At 38.8% G+C, this 15,346-nt stretch overlaps 1 protein-coding gene across 4 annotated transcripts in view; it reads right to left on the bottom strand.

Annotated features, from left to right (window-relative positions):
• ZNF143 (zinc finger protein 143) overlaps positions 1-15,346 on the bottom strand; it is a 69,707-nt gene that overhangs the window by 1,132 nt on the left and 53,229 nt on the right. For 3 of the 4 annotated variants that reach the window (XM_064288452.1, XM_064288451.1, XM_064288450.1), the window contains exons 13-15: positions 14,056-14,204; positions 9,423-9,584; positions 1,395-1,541 (exon numbers count right to left, since the gene is read on the bottom strand). In XM_064288452.1, the coding sequence (XP_064144522.1) occupies positions 1,395-1,541; positions 9,423-9,584; positions 14,056-14,204 (458 nt within the window). The remainder of the gene's footprint in view (positions 1-1,394; positions 1,542-9,422; positions 9,585-14,055; positions 14,205-15,346) is intronic. The other variant, XM_064288453.1, reaches the window with a different exon arrangement.

A 15,346-nucleotide genomic window follows, 5' to 3' on the forward strand; every position in this document is an offset into this window, starting at 1 on the left:
ATCATTAGGAGCACAAAAACAAATTCCTGCAGAGGAGAGTAAGAGGATTTTGATAAACTCTTCATACATGCAAGAGACAAATGATACTCACTGTCTTTAGTTACCTAGTGCTGCTATAAAAGAAATACCACAAATGGGTGGCTTTAACAAACAGAAATTTATTTTCTCACAGTTCAGGAGGTTAGAAGTCTGAATGCAGGGTGCTAGGTCTAGGGGAAGGCTTTCTGTCAGCTCTGGAGGAAGCTCCTTGTCTCATCTGAGCTTCTGTTCCTGGGCAATCTTCATGTGGCTTGGCATCTCTCTTCCCCCTTCTCTGCTTCTAGCTTGCATTTAATATCTTTTGTATCTCAAGAGATTGACTCAAGACACACCCTACACTAATCCTACCTCATTAATGTAACAAAGAAAACCCATTCCCAAATGGGATTATAACCACAGGCATAGAGGTTAGGAATTACAACACATATTTCTGGGGGACACAATCAATCCATAACACTCACTTTGGCCAATGGTGATAGATATTTGGAGTGCTTCCTGAGCGTTTAGCATCTATACTCATAAACTAAATAAAACCAACAGCTGGCATTTTCCTGAGTATATTTTAACCCCCTTTTCAAGTAAACACACGAAAAAACAGATCACCCCAAGGACAGGTAATCTTAAGTGCCTATAAGTAATCTGGACCTAGCATCTGGAATTCTGAGTTTCTGCTTGACTTCATGGACTCTTCCCAGAGAATGGCTCCTTCTAGTGTCCTGACATTCCCTACTGTAAAACTGGGCTGTTCACAGATTCTCAGAGGACTAATTTAGGGTCTATGTTTACACTGAAAGGAGCCCTGGTGGTGCAATGGTTAAGCGCTCGGCTGCTGACCAAAAGGTTGGCGGTTCGAACCTACCAGCTGCTCTCCAGGACAAAGATGTGGCAGTCTGCTTCCCTAAAGATTTACAGCCTTGGCAACCCTATGGGGCAGTTCTACTCTGTCCTATAGGGTCACCATGAGTCGGAATCAACTTGTTGGCAACAGGTTTGGTTTTATGTTTACACTAGTTTTTTTCCCAAAGAGTTGGCTCTGAAGTGCTTTATCAAATCCTGCCATCATTAGACTTTTAAGAGTAAATATGGCTGACGGGGTACACACAGAATGCATACCTGAAGCTTTTTTCTCTTGCTGTAAATTCCCCTAGAATGTACAAAAAAATTGTTGGTCTCTTTTAGTCCTGGTCTCTTTGAGTCAAACCTCAAATACAGTAATTTCCTTAATGCAGGCTAGGTGACACAGATTATTATTCTGTGTCCCGCTGCCTGTACAGGTAGTACATAAAGCATGCTGTATGAGGCTGAAAACTACGAGTAGCACTGGAGTCAACTGAGGACACTGCCCTTGTACTCACCTGTACTGCAATCTGGGTGCCATTGGATGTTGCCACTAAGGTCAGAGGTCTGGTTTCTGTGGTTACTAAGTGATGGCTGTGCTGCTGGTGTCCTATTTCTGAGGAGGCAGTATGGAATGCTGCCAAGTCCTGAGCCACAATTGCAACCTTAGGCAAAACAAAACAACAAAAAACACACATGAAGAATTAAGTATACAATTTAAATAGATTAAAATCCATGAAATGCAAGGGAATTGTATTCAAATTAAAAAGAATACACAAACAACAAGAACTCTTTTCTGACTATAGAATAGTAGAAGCTCAAAGTCAGACGAGACCATGTATAATGTCTAGTCTGGACTCTTATTTGATGGCAACTGAAGTTCAGAGAAAAGGGACACGGAAGAGGTCACTGGGGAAGTAAATGTGCTACACCAGGCTCCATTAGCCAGGGGACACTTGCTGTACCTAGGTTCCAGTACCTCTAAGTGTCTGGGTGGGCAGTTAAACATGTGAACTAACTCACATCTTAACTGTCTATTTATTCCCAGTGGTGGATAATATACTATTTTCTCCTGTATAAACCTGTTGCATTTAAGGCTGGATCTCCTATTAACTAGAAAATGGAAAAGACCATTAAGTAGCATTACTGACAAAGCAACATCTCTTATACTAATACTCAGTTTAGACTCCGTGAAATCTTCCCATAGTCTTTCTGAAGCATCTACCCAGAGTGGTGGAAAGAGCTTTTATGGTTCGTAAGCCACAAATGTTCCTTTTTCTAATATGAAATGGTATCAACTACTTTATGACATTTTAAGATTTTATTTACCCAAACTCACAGGAAGGATAGGTTAAAAACTAAAGTTGCTGCTTTCCTTGGCCATTAATTCACTAAAAATGCTAGATTTTTAAGTTAATAGATATTTAATGTGAGCCAATCTCAGTTATGTTCCATAATCTAATAACAAAGATATATTTCAATATAGCAATGGTGGAGTAGCTTATATTAGAGTAACCCTCCTGTACCAAACAATGATAAACTCTGGACAAAAATATGAAAAATCAACTATTTGAAGGCACTGGAGAGTAACCAAAAGCAAGAAAGAACTGGAGGGAATTACTGAGAGAAGGGAACCACATTGGTTTATATCTATATTTAAATAGCTCTTCAACTGAGGACACTCTCAGTCTGAGCAGCCCAAGGCAACTTAAGGTGTCAGATAATGGAGTCTAGGGCTACCAGAATGGCTGTAAATTGAGAGGGATATCCAAAAGAGGAGAGAACCACAGTGAAGGAAACTCCCAAATACTTAGGACCTCTGAACTGCAAATGTGTGTGGGAGGTTCCAGAGCCTGGCAGAAAGCAACAACTACAAGGCTAAGAAGCTGAGCAGAGATTTTAGCTGCTACTCACCCCCCCCTTTTTTTTTTCACTCACCACAAGAGATACAAGAGATACAGAATTTAGAGTTTGAATTCCACCAAGTTAGAGGGGTTTGGTAAATACCTCAGATTTTCCATTGAAAAGGCCATGCATTAGGAGTAAAAATTATGTCCTAGGATTAAAAGATCAACCCTAAGGCTAAATGGCAACAACTGAAACAAATCTGCCTTAACAAAATATAAAACCCAACATCCACAAGCAATTTAACAGACTGATAGAACAAAACTCAATATTCTTCAGAGGAAGATAATAGAATGCAGAATCTCTACAATGTATTATCCACTATGTCCAGAATATTAAAAAAAAGAGAGAGACATGAGAAGAAAATGTGACCCGTAGTCAAGAGAAAATGTAGTCAACAGAAACAGACCTTGAGATGACCAAAATGTTAGAATTAGTAGACAAGGGCTTTAAAGCAGCTATTATAAATACATCCAAAGGGCTGAAAGGAAAACATGGTCACAATGAATGCACTCATGGGGACTCTCAGCAGACAAGTAAAAACTACTTAAAAAATGAAAATTCTGCAACTGAAAATTACAATATCTGAAATTAAAAATTATTTGAATCGGCATAACAGAAGACTGATGATGGTAAAAGAATGTGTCAGTGAACTCAAAGACAGGTTAGTATAAATTATCCATTTGAAGAACAGACAGAAAAAAAGATAAACAAAAATATTCTTCAGGAACAGAAGAAAAATGGGGTACAGAACTCAAATTCTAGTAAAAAGACCAGACTTAATGGTCTGACTGAGACTGGAGAGAGACATGTCCTCCTCTCCCTCACCCCCGCCCCATCTCTCTGTTAGCCCAGAACTGAAACCATTCCTGAAGCCAACTCTTCAGACAAAGACTAGACTGGACTATAGAACATAAAATAATACTCATGAATAGAATGCTTCTTAGCTCAAGTAGATACGTGAGACTAAATGGGCAGCTCCTGTCTGGAGGCAAGATGAGAAGGTGAAAAGGGACAGGAGCTGGGTGAATGGACATGGGAAATCTGGGGTGGAAAGGAGGAGTGTGCTGTTACATTAAAGGGAGAGCAACAGGATCATATAATAATGTGTATAAATTTTTGTATAAGAAACTAACGAACTGTAAACTTCCACTTAAAGACAATAAAAAAAATTTTTCAATACAAAGGTGAAATAATATGTTTTCACTTAAAATATATTTTCAGATCAATAAAGATAGAGAATCTGTCATCTGTATGCCTATGCTAGGGAGGAACCCTGGTGGCGCAGTAGTTAAGTGCTTGGCTGCTAACCAAAAGGTCCACAGTTCGAACCCACCAGCCACTCCTTTGGAGAAGAAAGATGTGGCAATCTGCTTTTGTCAAGATTTATAGCCTTGGAGACCCTATGGAGCAGTTCTACTTTGTCCTATAGGGTTGCTATGAGTTGAAATCAACTTGACTGCAATGAGTTTGGGGGTTTTAGTTTAAGTTTACACTATAAATAATAATAAAGCATATTCTCCAGGCCAAAGGGATATGATTCCAGATTGAAACCTGAATCTACAGGAAGGAATGAAAGGTAATGAAAATGATAAATTAGTGCACAAATACAAAATATTATGTTTTCTTTCTTCTAGCTTAACTTAAACTATATAATGCAAAAATATAATACTGTATTGCGAGAGTTATAACATAGGTATAAAATATATGACAACAGCATTAAGAATGGGGACATAAATGAAAATATACTGTTTCAAGGTTCTTAGACTTTATGTAATATAGTACAATATTAAATCTAATTAAACAGTGATAACTTCAAGATACATAATCCCTAGAGCAACTACTAAAAAATAACACAAAAGTCATTAGAGGAATTAAAAGTAAATAAAATATTTTATTAACCCAGAAAAAGGAAGGGAAGTGGGGATAAAAGACAGAGTAGACTTCAAGATAAGGAATATTACCAGAGATAAAGGACATTTCATGATAAAAGGATCGATTTATCAGGCAGACATAAGAATCTTATGTGTATGTACCTAATAACAGAGCTTTAAAAGACCTGAAGCAAAAGCTAACAGAACTAAAAAACAGAAATGATACAAATCCACAATCGCAGAATACTCTCTGACCACAACAAAATTAAATTAGAAATGGTAACAATGAGCTATCTAAAAATATCTCAGAAATTAAGCAACATCTGTCTAAATAATCCATGGGTCAAAGAAAAGATGACAAGAGAAATTAGAACTAATATTTCAAATTAAGAAAAAATTATAATATTATCAAAATTTGTGAACTGCAGTTAAGGCCCAATGGCCTACAGGGGCAGAAGGAGCAGGAGTAGCTGGTCCTCAAGTGAAACCCCTATTCCTGTTCTGACAGCCCCAGTTGCTAGAAACTACCTGGCTTTATTCCCAACCTCAAAGCCTTATCTACTGAGAATATTCCTGGTCCAGAAGCTACAGACAAGCTACATAAAAATGCCTGCTCTGGGGTCACTATCCATCCAGGTCTGCAACTACAACTGTTTCAAGGCCTATTTACCCAGGCTGGACTAAATAGGCTAAATCCTGGAATCCTAGAGCCATGGAAATGTCTGCAAACTAATTAGGTGGGATCATTTCATAAGACAGCCTGAAAGCTGGAAGGATTGGTTTCTTTTTCATTTTTTATACTTTTATAAAAAAATTAAGATATAATTAGCATACAATAAAAGCGAATGAATGAATCATAGGTGTTGAGTTTTAACAGTTGTATACATCTTGGAAACCACAACCCAAAACAAGATCTAGGACATCTCCATCATGCCAAAAGTTCCCTCATATTTCATCCTGGTCAATCTCTCTCACTCTGCCAAGCAGCACTTCCTAATTTCTAACAGCATGAATTAGCTTTTTCTGTCCTTGGACTTCATATAAATGGAATCATATAGTATGTACTTTAGTGGATTTGTTGGATCACATGGTAGAGGCACGTTTGACTTTATAAGAAACAATTCTCCAAACTGGTTTTATCATTTTACACTCCTACCAGCAGTATATAAATGTTCCAGTTGCTTCACATCCTTGCCAACATTTTCATTTTTTTAAATTTTAGTTGTCTTCCTAGATCTAAATCGTATCTCGATCTTGAATGTAGAGAAACTAAAGCAAATGAAGAAATGATGAAGTAAAAGAGCTGAATAGAAGATCTCAAAGGGCAGCTCAAGAAGACAAAGTATTATAATGACATGTGCAACGAACTGGAGTTAGAAAACCGAAAAGGAAGAACACGCTTGGCATTTCTCAAAATGAAAAAATTGAAGAAAAAATTAAAGCCTCAAGTTGCAATACTGAAGAATTCTACGGGCAAAATAGTGAATGACAAAAGCATCATCAAAAGAAGGTGGAAGGAATACACAGAGTCATTATACCAAAAAGAATTAGTTGACGTTCAACCATTTCAGGAGGTAGCATATAATCAAGAATTAATGGTACTGAAGGAAGAAGTTCAAGCTGCACCAAAGACACTGGCAAAAAACAAGGCTCCAAGAATTGATGGAATACCAATTAAGATGTTTCAACAAACGGAGGCAGCACTGGAGGCGCTTACTCACCTATGCCAAGAAATTTGGAAGACAGCTACCTGGCCAACCAACTGGAAGAGATACATATTTGTGCCCATTCCAAAGAAGGGTGATCCAACAGAATGAGGAAATTTTTTGAACAATATTATTAATATCACATGCAAGTATAATTTTGCTAAAGATAATTAAAAAACGGTTACAGCACTACATTGACAGGCAACTGCCAGAAATTCAAGCAAGATTCAGAAGAGGATGTGGGATGAGGGACATCATTGCTGATGTCACAAGGATCTTGGCTAAAAGCAGAAAATACCAGAAAGATGCTTAACCTGTGTTTTATTGACTATGCAAAGGCATTCTACTGTGTGGATTATAACAAATTATGGATAACATTACAAAGAATGAGAATTCCAGAACACTTAATCGTGCTCCTATGGAACCTAGATCAAGAGGCAGTCGTTCAGAGCGAGGGTATACTGTGTGGTTTAAAATCAGGAAAGGTGTGCACTCAGGGTTGTATCCACTCACCTACGTATTCAGTCTCTCTGCTAAGCAAATAATCAAAGAAGCTGGCTATATGAAGAACAGTGTGGCATCAGGATTGGAGGAAGACTCATTAACAACCTGTGATATGCAGATGGCACAACCTTGCTTGTAGAAAGCGAAAAGGACTTGAAGCACTTACTAATGAATAATGAAGGTCAAAGACTACAGCTTCCAGTATGGATTATGCTTCAACATAAGGAAAACAAAAATCCTCACAACCCTGGACCAATAAGTAACATCATGATAATGGAGAAAGGACTGCAGTTGTCAAGGATTTTATTTTATTTGGATCCGCAATCAACACCCATGGAAACAGCAGTCGAGAAATCAAACAACATATTGCATTGGGAAATCTGCTACAAAAGACCCCTTTAAAGTGTTGAAAAAACAAAGATGTCACTAAGGAATAAGGTGTACCTGACCAAAGTCATTGTATTTCCAATTGCCTCAAATGTATGCGAAAGCTGGACGATGAATAAAGAAGACCAAAGAAGAACAGACACCTTTGAATTATGGTGTTGGTGAAGAATATTGAATATACAATGAATTGCCAGAAGAATGAACAAATCTGTCTTGGAGGAAGTACAGCCAGAGTGTTCCTTAGAAGGGAAGATGGTGAGACTTCTTAAGTACTTTGGACATGTTACCAGGAGGGATCAGTCCTTGAAAAAGGACATCATGCTGGGTAAAGTAGAGGGTCCGCAAAAGAGAGCAAGACCCTCAATGAGATGGACTGACACAGTGGCTGCAATGATGGGCTGAAGTCTAACGATTGTGAGGATGGTGCAGGGTGGCTATGAGTCAGAACCAATTCAATGGCATCTAAGGTCAACAGCAAATGGTATCTCACCCTGATTTTAATTTGCATTTCTTTTACAACTAAAGATGTTGAATACCTTTCATGTGTTATTGGCTTCTTCATGGATCTTCTTTTGTGAGAGCTTTGTTCAAATGAGCAAAGTCAAATGATATGCTCATTATAAAAAATATTTTTGCTCATTTTTAAATTGGGCTGTCCGTCTTTTTATTGTTGATTTGTAGAAGTTTGTTATATACTCTCAATACAAGTCCTTTGTCAGGTATACACAATGTGAATATCTTTTCCCAGTCTGGGCTTGTCTAATCTTTCTCTTAATTGTGTTTTTTGCTGAGCAGAATTAATTTTCATGAAGTCTAAGTTATGAATTTTTTTCTTTCATTGTTAGTGCATTTTATATCTTGTCCAAGATATCTTTACCCTAAGGTTGAAAAATATTCTCTTCCGTTTTCTTTGAAGTTTTGTGAAATTCTACATTTCGAGGTGTAGAAGATGTCCATCTTCATTCTTTTTTCAACACTGGTTTATCTATTCTAGGTTCTTTGCATTTCCACATAGATTTTACAGTCAGCTTATCTATGGCTTCAAAAAAGCTTGCTGGAATTGTGACTGTGATAGTATTGAATCTATAAATGAAATTAGAAAGAATGAGAACTACTAATTTTGATAGATTCTTTCATTGAATCAGGTGAGGTACAGTGAGACTCAACCCTGCCTTCAGCACAGTACAAGAACAGTTTTAAATGTATTAATCAACACCATTTTAAAGGAAATGAAAATGAAAACTACAAAGAGATACATCAGATTGGCAAACATCCAAAAGTTTGACGCCACTAGGCTGGCTATGCTGAAGGGAAGAGACACCCTCAAACACTGCAGGTGGGAATGTAGACTGGCACAACCCTCAGAGGGAAGTCTGGCAACATTTATCAAAATTACAAATGCATGTATCTTTTTACCCAGCAATCCTACTCTAGGGATTTAACTGGCAGATATATAGAGACTCATGCAAAATCGCATGTGCACAAGGCTATACATTATTTGAAGCAGCAAAAAACTGTTTGAATAAATTATGTCACATCCATACAGTGGAATATGATGCAGCTTTAAAAAAGAATGAGGAAGCTCTTTATATATTGACATTGAAAGATTTTCTACTGTATTGTTAAGGTCAAAAGAACAAACAGATAAGGTGTAGAAGAGTATAGTTCGCTACTATTAAAATAGGGGGTGAATAAGATGACTATGTACTTTATTTGCTTGTATATGTTTACGGGGATAAGCAGCAGGTTGGTGGAGTAGGAGTGGGATGAAGACTTTTCACTACATACCATGTGAATGTATTAAATATTCAAAAATTAAATAAAGTAAATTTTGCAAATGAATTTATTTCCTAAGTATCTGAGGATGATGATGATGATGATGACAGGAATGGCTACTATTACTGAACACTTAATATGTACCTAGGCTAAGTATTTCATATGCGTTATCTCATTCAATCCTTATATCAACCTAATGGGGTGGATGCAATTATCACTCCTAATTTATAGATGAGGAAAAATGCAGGCTCAGAGGGATTAGTAACTAAGAAGTTGCAAAACTGGAATATAATCTGACAGTCATGTACTTAACCACTATGCCACATGGTATATCTACGTAACAGTTTTGATACTGATGTATGCATTGATTGATATAATGGAAAAATGCAGTTACCTGCTGCCCTTCCGTACCCTCGGCGGTAACCATGGCAACAGAATGTGTTCCTGCTGAGGAGATGACTGCATCATGAGCAGGGACTGTGATGGGTGTGCCATCCTGCGTTACCATTGTGATGGTATTGCCAATGGCTTGCATGTCTGCTTGAGATATGTTGACCTGCAATATAATGCATTTTACAAGTCTGTCAATGTCTCTTGTTATACTTGGCAATCTTTATTAAGGACTGGGCCTAATCCTTGTATATGTTTACTCTGTAGGAACAAATAAGTCTTTCAGAATGGCATAAACTCTTTCAGATCCTCAAAAAAATTGGATATTTCTTAAATGCATCTCCTCCTTTCCGTCCTTACTGCTAACTTAGGCCTTTATTTTTCTGTCACCTGAATTTCTGCAGTAATCCAATTGCTCTCCAGTTATCCAGTCTACCCCCTCCCTTACCATCACTCTACCTTGCCAACTTTCTTAAATACGTACACACACACAACCAAACAAATCCCATTATGTTCCCTGGCTAAATTTCCATTGGCACCCTATCACCTAGAGTTCAGACTTCTTACATATTATTATTTTTTTCATGATCTGGCCTCTACCAATTTCTCTAAACTCATCTTCCACTGTTTCCAAACCAGCATTTGGCACTCCAGCCACAACCAGTCTCTTGCAGTCCCAGAGAGTGTCATATCCTGTTATAGCTTCATCACTGTCTCAGTTACCTGGTGCTGCTATAACAGAAATACCACAAGTAGATGGCTTTATTTTCTAACAGTTTAGGAGGCTGGAAGTCCAAATTCAGAGCCTTGGCTCTAGGGGAAGGCTTTCTCTCTCTCTCAGCTCTGGAGAAAGGTCCTTGTCTCTTTTGAGCTTCTGCTCCTGGGCAATCTTCATGTGGCTTGGCTTCTGTCTTCCCCCTTCTCTGCTTCTAGCTTGCATTTAATCTGTTTTATCTCTCAAGCGATTGACTCAAGACATACCCTACACTAATCCTGACTCATTAACATAACAAAGACAACCCATTCCCAAAAGGGATTATAATTATAAGCACAGGCATAGAGGTTAGGATTTACAACACATATTTTTTGGGAAAGGTGCACTGGTGGCATAGTGGTTAAAAGCACTCAGCTGCTCACTGAAAGGTCGGTAGTTTGAACCCACCAGCTGTTCTGTGGGAGAAAGATGCAGTAGTCTGCTTTGGTAAAGATTACAGCTTTGGAAACCCTATGGGTAGTTCTGCTCTGTCCTACAGGGTCACTATGAGTCAGAATTGACTCGACAGCAGTGGTTTGGGTTTTTTTTTAATTTGTTTTATTTCAAACAAAATTTTATTGCAATTCAATCCATAACATTTCTCCCTTTGGCCCCTCAAAACCATATCTTTGCCACATGCAGAACAATTCACCCCATCACATCATACCAAAAGTCTTAAATCAATTCCAAGTCCAAAGTCTCATCTTCTGAATCATTAATCAAATATGGGTGAGACTTTAAGTGTATTCAACCCTGGGGCAAAATTCCTTTTCATCTGTGAACCTGTGAAATTTACACTACAAGTTATCTGTTTCCAAAGTACAACGGTGGAACGGGCACAAGACAAATATTTCCATTACAAATGGAAGAAATTAGAGGAAAAGAAGGGATAACAGGTGCCAAGCAAGTTCAAAATCCAGCAGAACAAATTACCTTAGTTCTCAAGACTTGAAAATAATCCTCTGTTCTCTGAGACCAGAGAATGGCCTTGCCCTCCAGACTCTGGGTGTTGGCCACGCCCTTTGGGTCCTGGGTGGAGGCCCCTCAGCCCTGAGCTCCAGCTCCACCTTCCAGGCCCTCTGGACAGCAACTCTGCTCCCTTGGCTTTAGGTGGCCCCATTCTTCTAATCCATCTGAGTGGCAACCCCATCCCTTCAGCTTCAGGAGGCCCCGTTCTTCTGGCCCTTGGGCATGGCAACCCCAATCCCCTGGCACACTTTAATGGCAGTCCCACACTCTGGAACCAAGTTGGCAAAGATCTAGGAGGCTCTGGCCCTACCCTTTGAGATCCAGGAGACCATGGCCCCACCCATTGAAACTGAGAAAGCCTTGCTTCCTGTGCTCCTTTCAACAGTTCTGCTGATCTCTGAGCTGTTCCAGGGATAGTCCTTTTCTTTTCTTGGAGAATAACAGATGTTGCTACTTTGACCTGTTTCCTGCCTATAGAATTCCACTGTTCTTTCCTTTGATTTTTCCTCTATCTCCTTCAGTCTAAGGTGATGGGTTTTCTGCTGTGGTAACTGGTTAGATCCATAAGTCACAGGCTTAATCTCTTTAACAAAAGATTGTACAGCCACATCCTTGGTGAGATTTTAGGACACATATCCTTAATTTGTACAACAAAATTTTCCAAATCTTTAAGTTCCATTTTTATTTTGCACAGTTCATTTTAAGTTTAGGAGACTAGAAGTTTGAATTCAGAGCACCAGCTTTAGGGAAAGGCTTTCTCTCTCTCTGTTGGCTCTGGAGGAAGGTCCTTGTCCCTTTAGCTTCTGCTTCCTGATTCCTTGGAGATCTCCATGTGTCTTGGCATCTCTTTTACCCCACCTCTACTATGTTTGTTTGTTTAATCTCTTTTATATCTCAGAAAAGATCGACTTGAGATACACACTACACTACTGTATTTTCAAGCAAATAACATGCATCTTCTCCAGTTTGTTTGCCAACCACATCCTCCCACCCCCAAGTAAGCAGAATATGCCAATTTTTTTTTTACATGCTGCTGTAAAAAAAAATTAGCATACTGTGATTACAAAAATACCTCCGGGGAGAGGGAGCAGTTGGCAAACAAACTTAGAAAGGTGTGAATTGTTTGTGTAACAATACGGCAATCCTGCCTCATTAATATAACAAAGATAATCCATTCCCAATTAAGATTATAACCACAGGCACAGAGGTTAGAATTTCCAAGTCATGTGTTTGGGGGACACAATTCAATCCATAACAATGACTTTGCCCTTCTGTTCACTCTCTGCCAGGTTACCCCATGAAAATCCGTCAAGACCCATTTTCTATGACAGCCTCCAAGACTCCTTCAGTAAGAATCATTTACTCCCTCCCCTGGGCTGCCACAGTACTTTATATACCCCTCAATTTTATACCTCTCATTATGAAAAATTATCATTTAGAAATGTCTCTCTATTAGACTGTGAGATTCCCCCTCCCTGTACTCTCCCCAGTCTTATCAATCAAATGTCTGGCATGAGGTGGATGCGTCAATAAATGTTTGTTGGTTTAACTGCTTAAATGATTGGAATGGAAATTTAATTCCTGAAGGAAATGAGAAGGTTAAGTTTAGAGAAAATATAACATTGAGATGGGGAAGACAGCTGTTTTGGAATACATGAAGAGGAATCAGGCTCTTTCTGTATGGTCAGGGAGAAACCATAAGTGAATGATATAGAGGTAGGTTCTAGTCTGGTAAACAGCAGAATTATCCAACAATGAAACAGGCTGCTTCTTAAGAGAGAAATGGCCTCACTGTCTGGGGTATCTCAGCAGAGGTTGTTTCAGGGCTGCTATAAAAGGAACGCCTGCATAGGGAGGGAGTGAGGTCAGACCAAATGACCCCTAGAGGGAATGTGCCTATGATGATCTAATTCAAGAAAAAGCATTAAGGGCTAATGCTGAATTAAAACTTGATTAATAAATATGTTTGACCTTGTATGCCAGTCAATGGACAAAGAGCACTGTGTACAATTAGTGAAGTAAAAAGTGGGCTGGGGAGGAATGAATGGGATGGTGCAGGTGCATTGTATTTTCTAATCCTGAAGATGTTCTGCCTCCTAGATAACATCGGCATGTTGACAGTTACCAAAATAAAGGGCAGATTAATCATGAAAGGTCAAGCTCTAAGTGAGGCAGGTAAGGAGAAAGTTCTCTGTGAAAGAGGCTGATATCCGAGGGTAAAGAAGCACACACCCCACGTGCCTATCTCCACCAGGTACTAAGACAAACATGGATAGAGTTTAACAATGGAATCAAGTCTGAATTATTTTAGGCTAGTGGCATCTAGAAAAACAACAAATTTGACTATCAGACAGTGGTTTCCTTAGAGAAATCAAAATACCTGTTCCACCAACACCGTGAAGCCCAATAAGTGAGCTCTCACAGCTCCTGGAAGTGTGAGAGCCACATTTTGGAAACTTTACAGGCTTACCCACCACCAATGTCCCAGGATCTTTTAATGATGCTGCCGTATTCGCACCATGTCAGCCAAGGCCCTGATTTCTAATCTTACCTCCTGGATCTAATTAGCCACCAAATCCTACCCCTTCTTGGAATATGTCTCATATAGATCCATTACTTTTCAAATCCTCAGTCACACTGTGGTTCTGATCTTCAGCACCTCACACCTGAGCTACACCAATGATACCATCTAACTTCTACAAAAAAAGAGCCATATATATTCTCTCTTGACTAATCTCGCTGCCTGTGGTCTCTTTAGCACACTACTGAAAAACCGTCAGGGGACCTGCCACTGCCTGCAGGCTGAAATCAAACTGTGTGATGATCTGACATTCAAGGCTTTTCTTAATTGGGACCCAACCTGTCTTTCAAGTCCAGGTTCTTTTAACTTGTTTGGCTTTGGGTGGATACTTACATGCTGAGTCCCATCCTGGGATATGAGTGTAACTTGTTGACTCAACCCAGATTGGGTTACTGTGGCTACTTGTGCAGACACAACATCCTCTCCTTCTACACCTGTAACATAGGTAATCTGGGGCCCTTTAAGGACGTCTTCGCCTTGACCTGTTTAAAACAAATGAATCATTTATTTGATCAATCAACTAAGCTGTTTAGAAAACAGATGGCATTTTTAATATTAAAGACAAAACTATAGAAATTAAAAGGTATTCATATTATATTCTAAATCATGAAAATGGCTCCCAGCACTTCTTTCCAGTTCCCCCATCTCTACTTTTGCAAAGCCAAATCAAATCCAAGCAGACCAAACCAAACCTTTCCACCATCAAATTAAAGTGTTTTAATTTTGGCGCACCTCTTTTGTCCTCTCAGTTGGAGTGACTGGGCGATACTGTGATGTGTGTTGCAGCCAGGGAGGGGAGGAACTATACCAGAAGACTGACTGGCAAATAGCCTACCCCAAAAGATAAGTATGTACTAAGGTCTTGCATTTATTTAAGGAGATGCTAAAAGTGATATTCTTTATAAACATTAACCACAAAACCTGAATGGTTTGTAAACACAACCTATGGATACTAAAATACTTAGTCTTTCACACAAGCAATAGCAAGTCGTCAGTTCACAGTGACACCACTGTGCAAAGACAATGTAATGGCATGTTATCTGGAGCAAGGTTAATCATTTAACAAGCAACAGAACAGAAACTTCCATCCGCTTCTTTATTTCATAAAGAACCAGCAAGTAAACAGCAATTTCATGGTCTATTACTGCTACATTTGGCAACCACGAAGATTATGGTCCTTCCTTTCTTTCATCACTTTCTACCTCCTATGAAGCCAGAAGAGGGTAATTTCCCCTCCCCCCGCCAAAGGACTTAATATGCTAATTCGAGTATTTCTCAAAGCCAGTGGCTGAAACATGCACTCATATGGCTATGGTCCTCATGGTGTAATTTCCACAATGGTCATTACTTCATTTCTTTTTGTTCTGTTCCACAGCTATTTATGTACCATTATTCTAATAGATTACAAAAGGCAGGGGATCATATGAGAGAAAAAGAACACAAATCCATCCCTATTTTCCCTACTTAGTTTAGCTTTTTTTTTTAAAATGTATATTTTCTAAAATATAAAAAATTCTTACAAAAAAACAACATTTAAGAAAGAGGCTGGGGAAGCTTAAAAAGGGAAAAGACTTACCACTTACGTTTGACATCGATAAAGCCTACATTCTAACTGAAAAGATTC

This window comes from Loxodonta africana, chromosome 7 (assembly GCF_030014295.1).
Source record: "Loxodonta africana isolate mLoxAfr1 chromosome 7, mLoxAfr1.hap2, whole genome shotgun sequence".
Classification (NCBI taxonomy): Eukaryota; Metazoa; Chordata; class Mammalia; order Proboscidea; family Elephantidae; genus Loxodonta; species Loxodonta africana.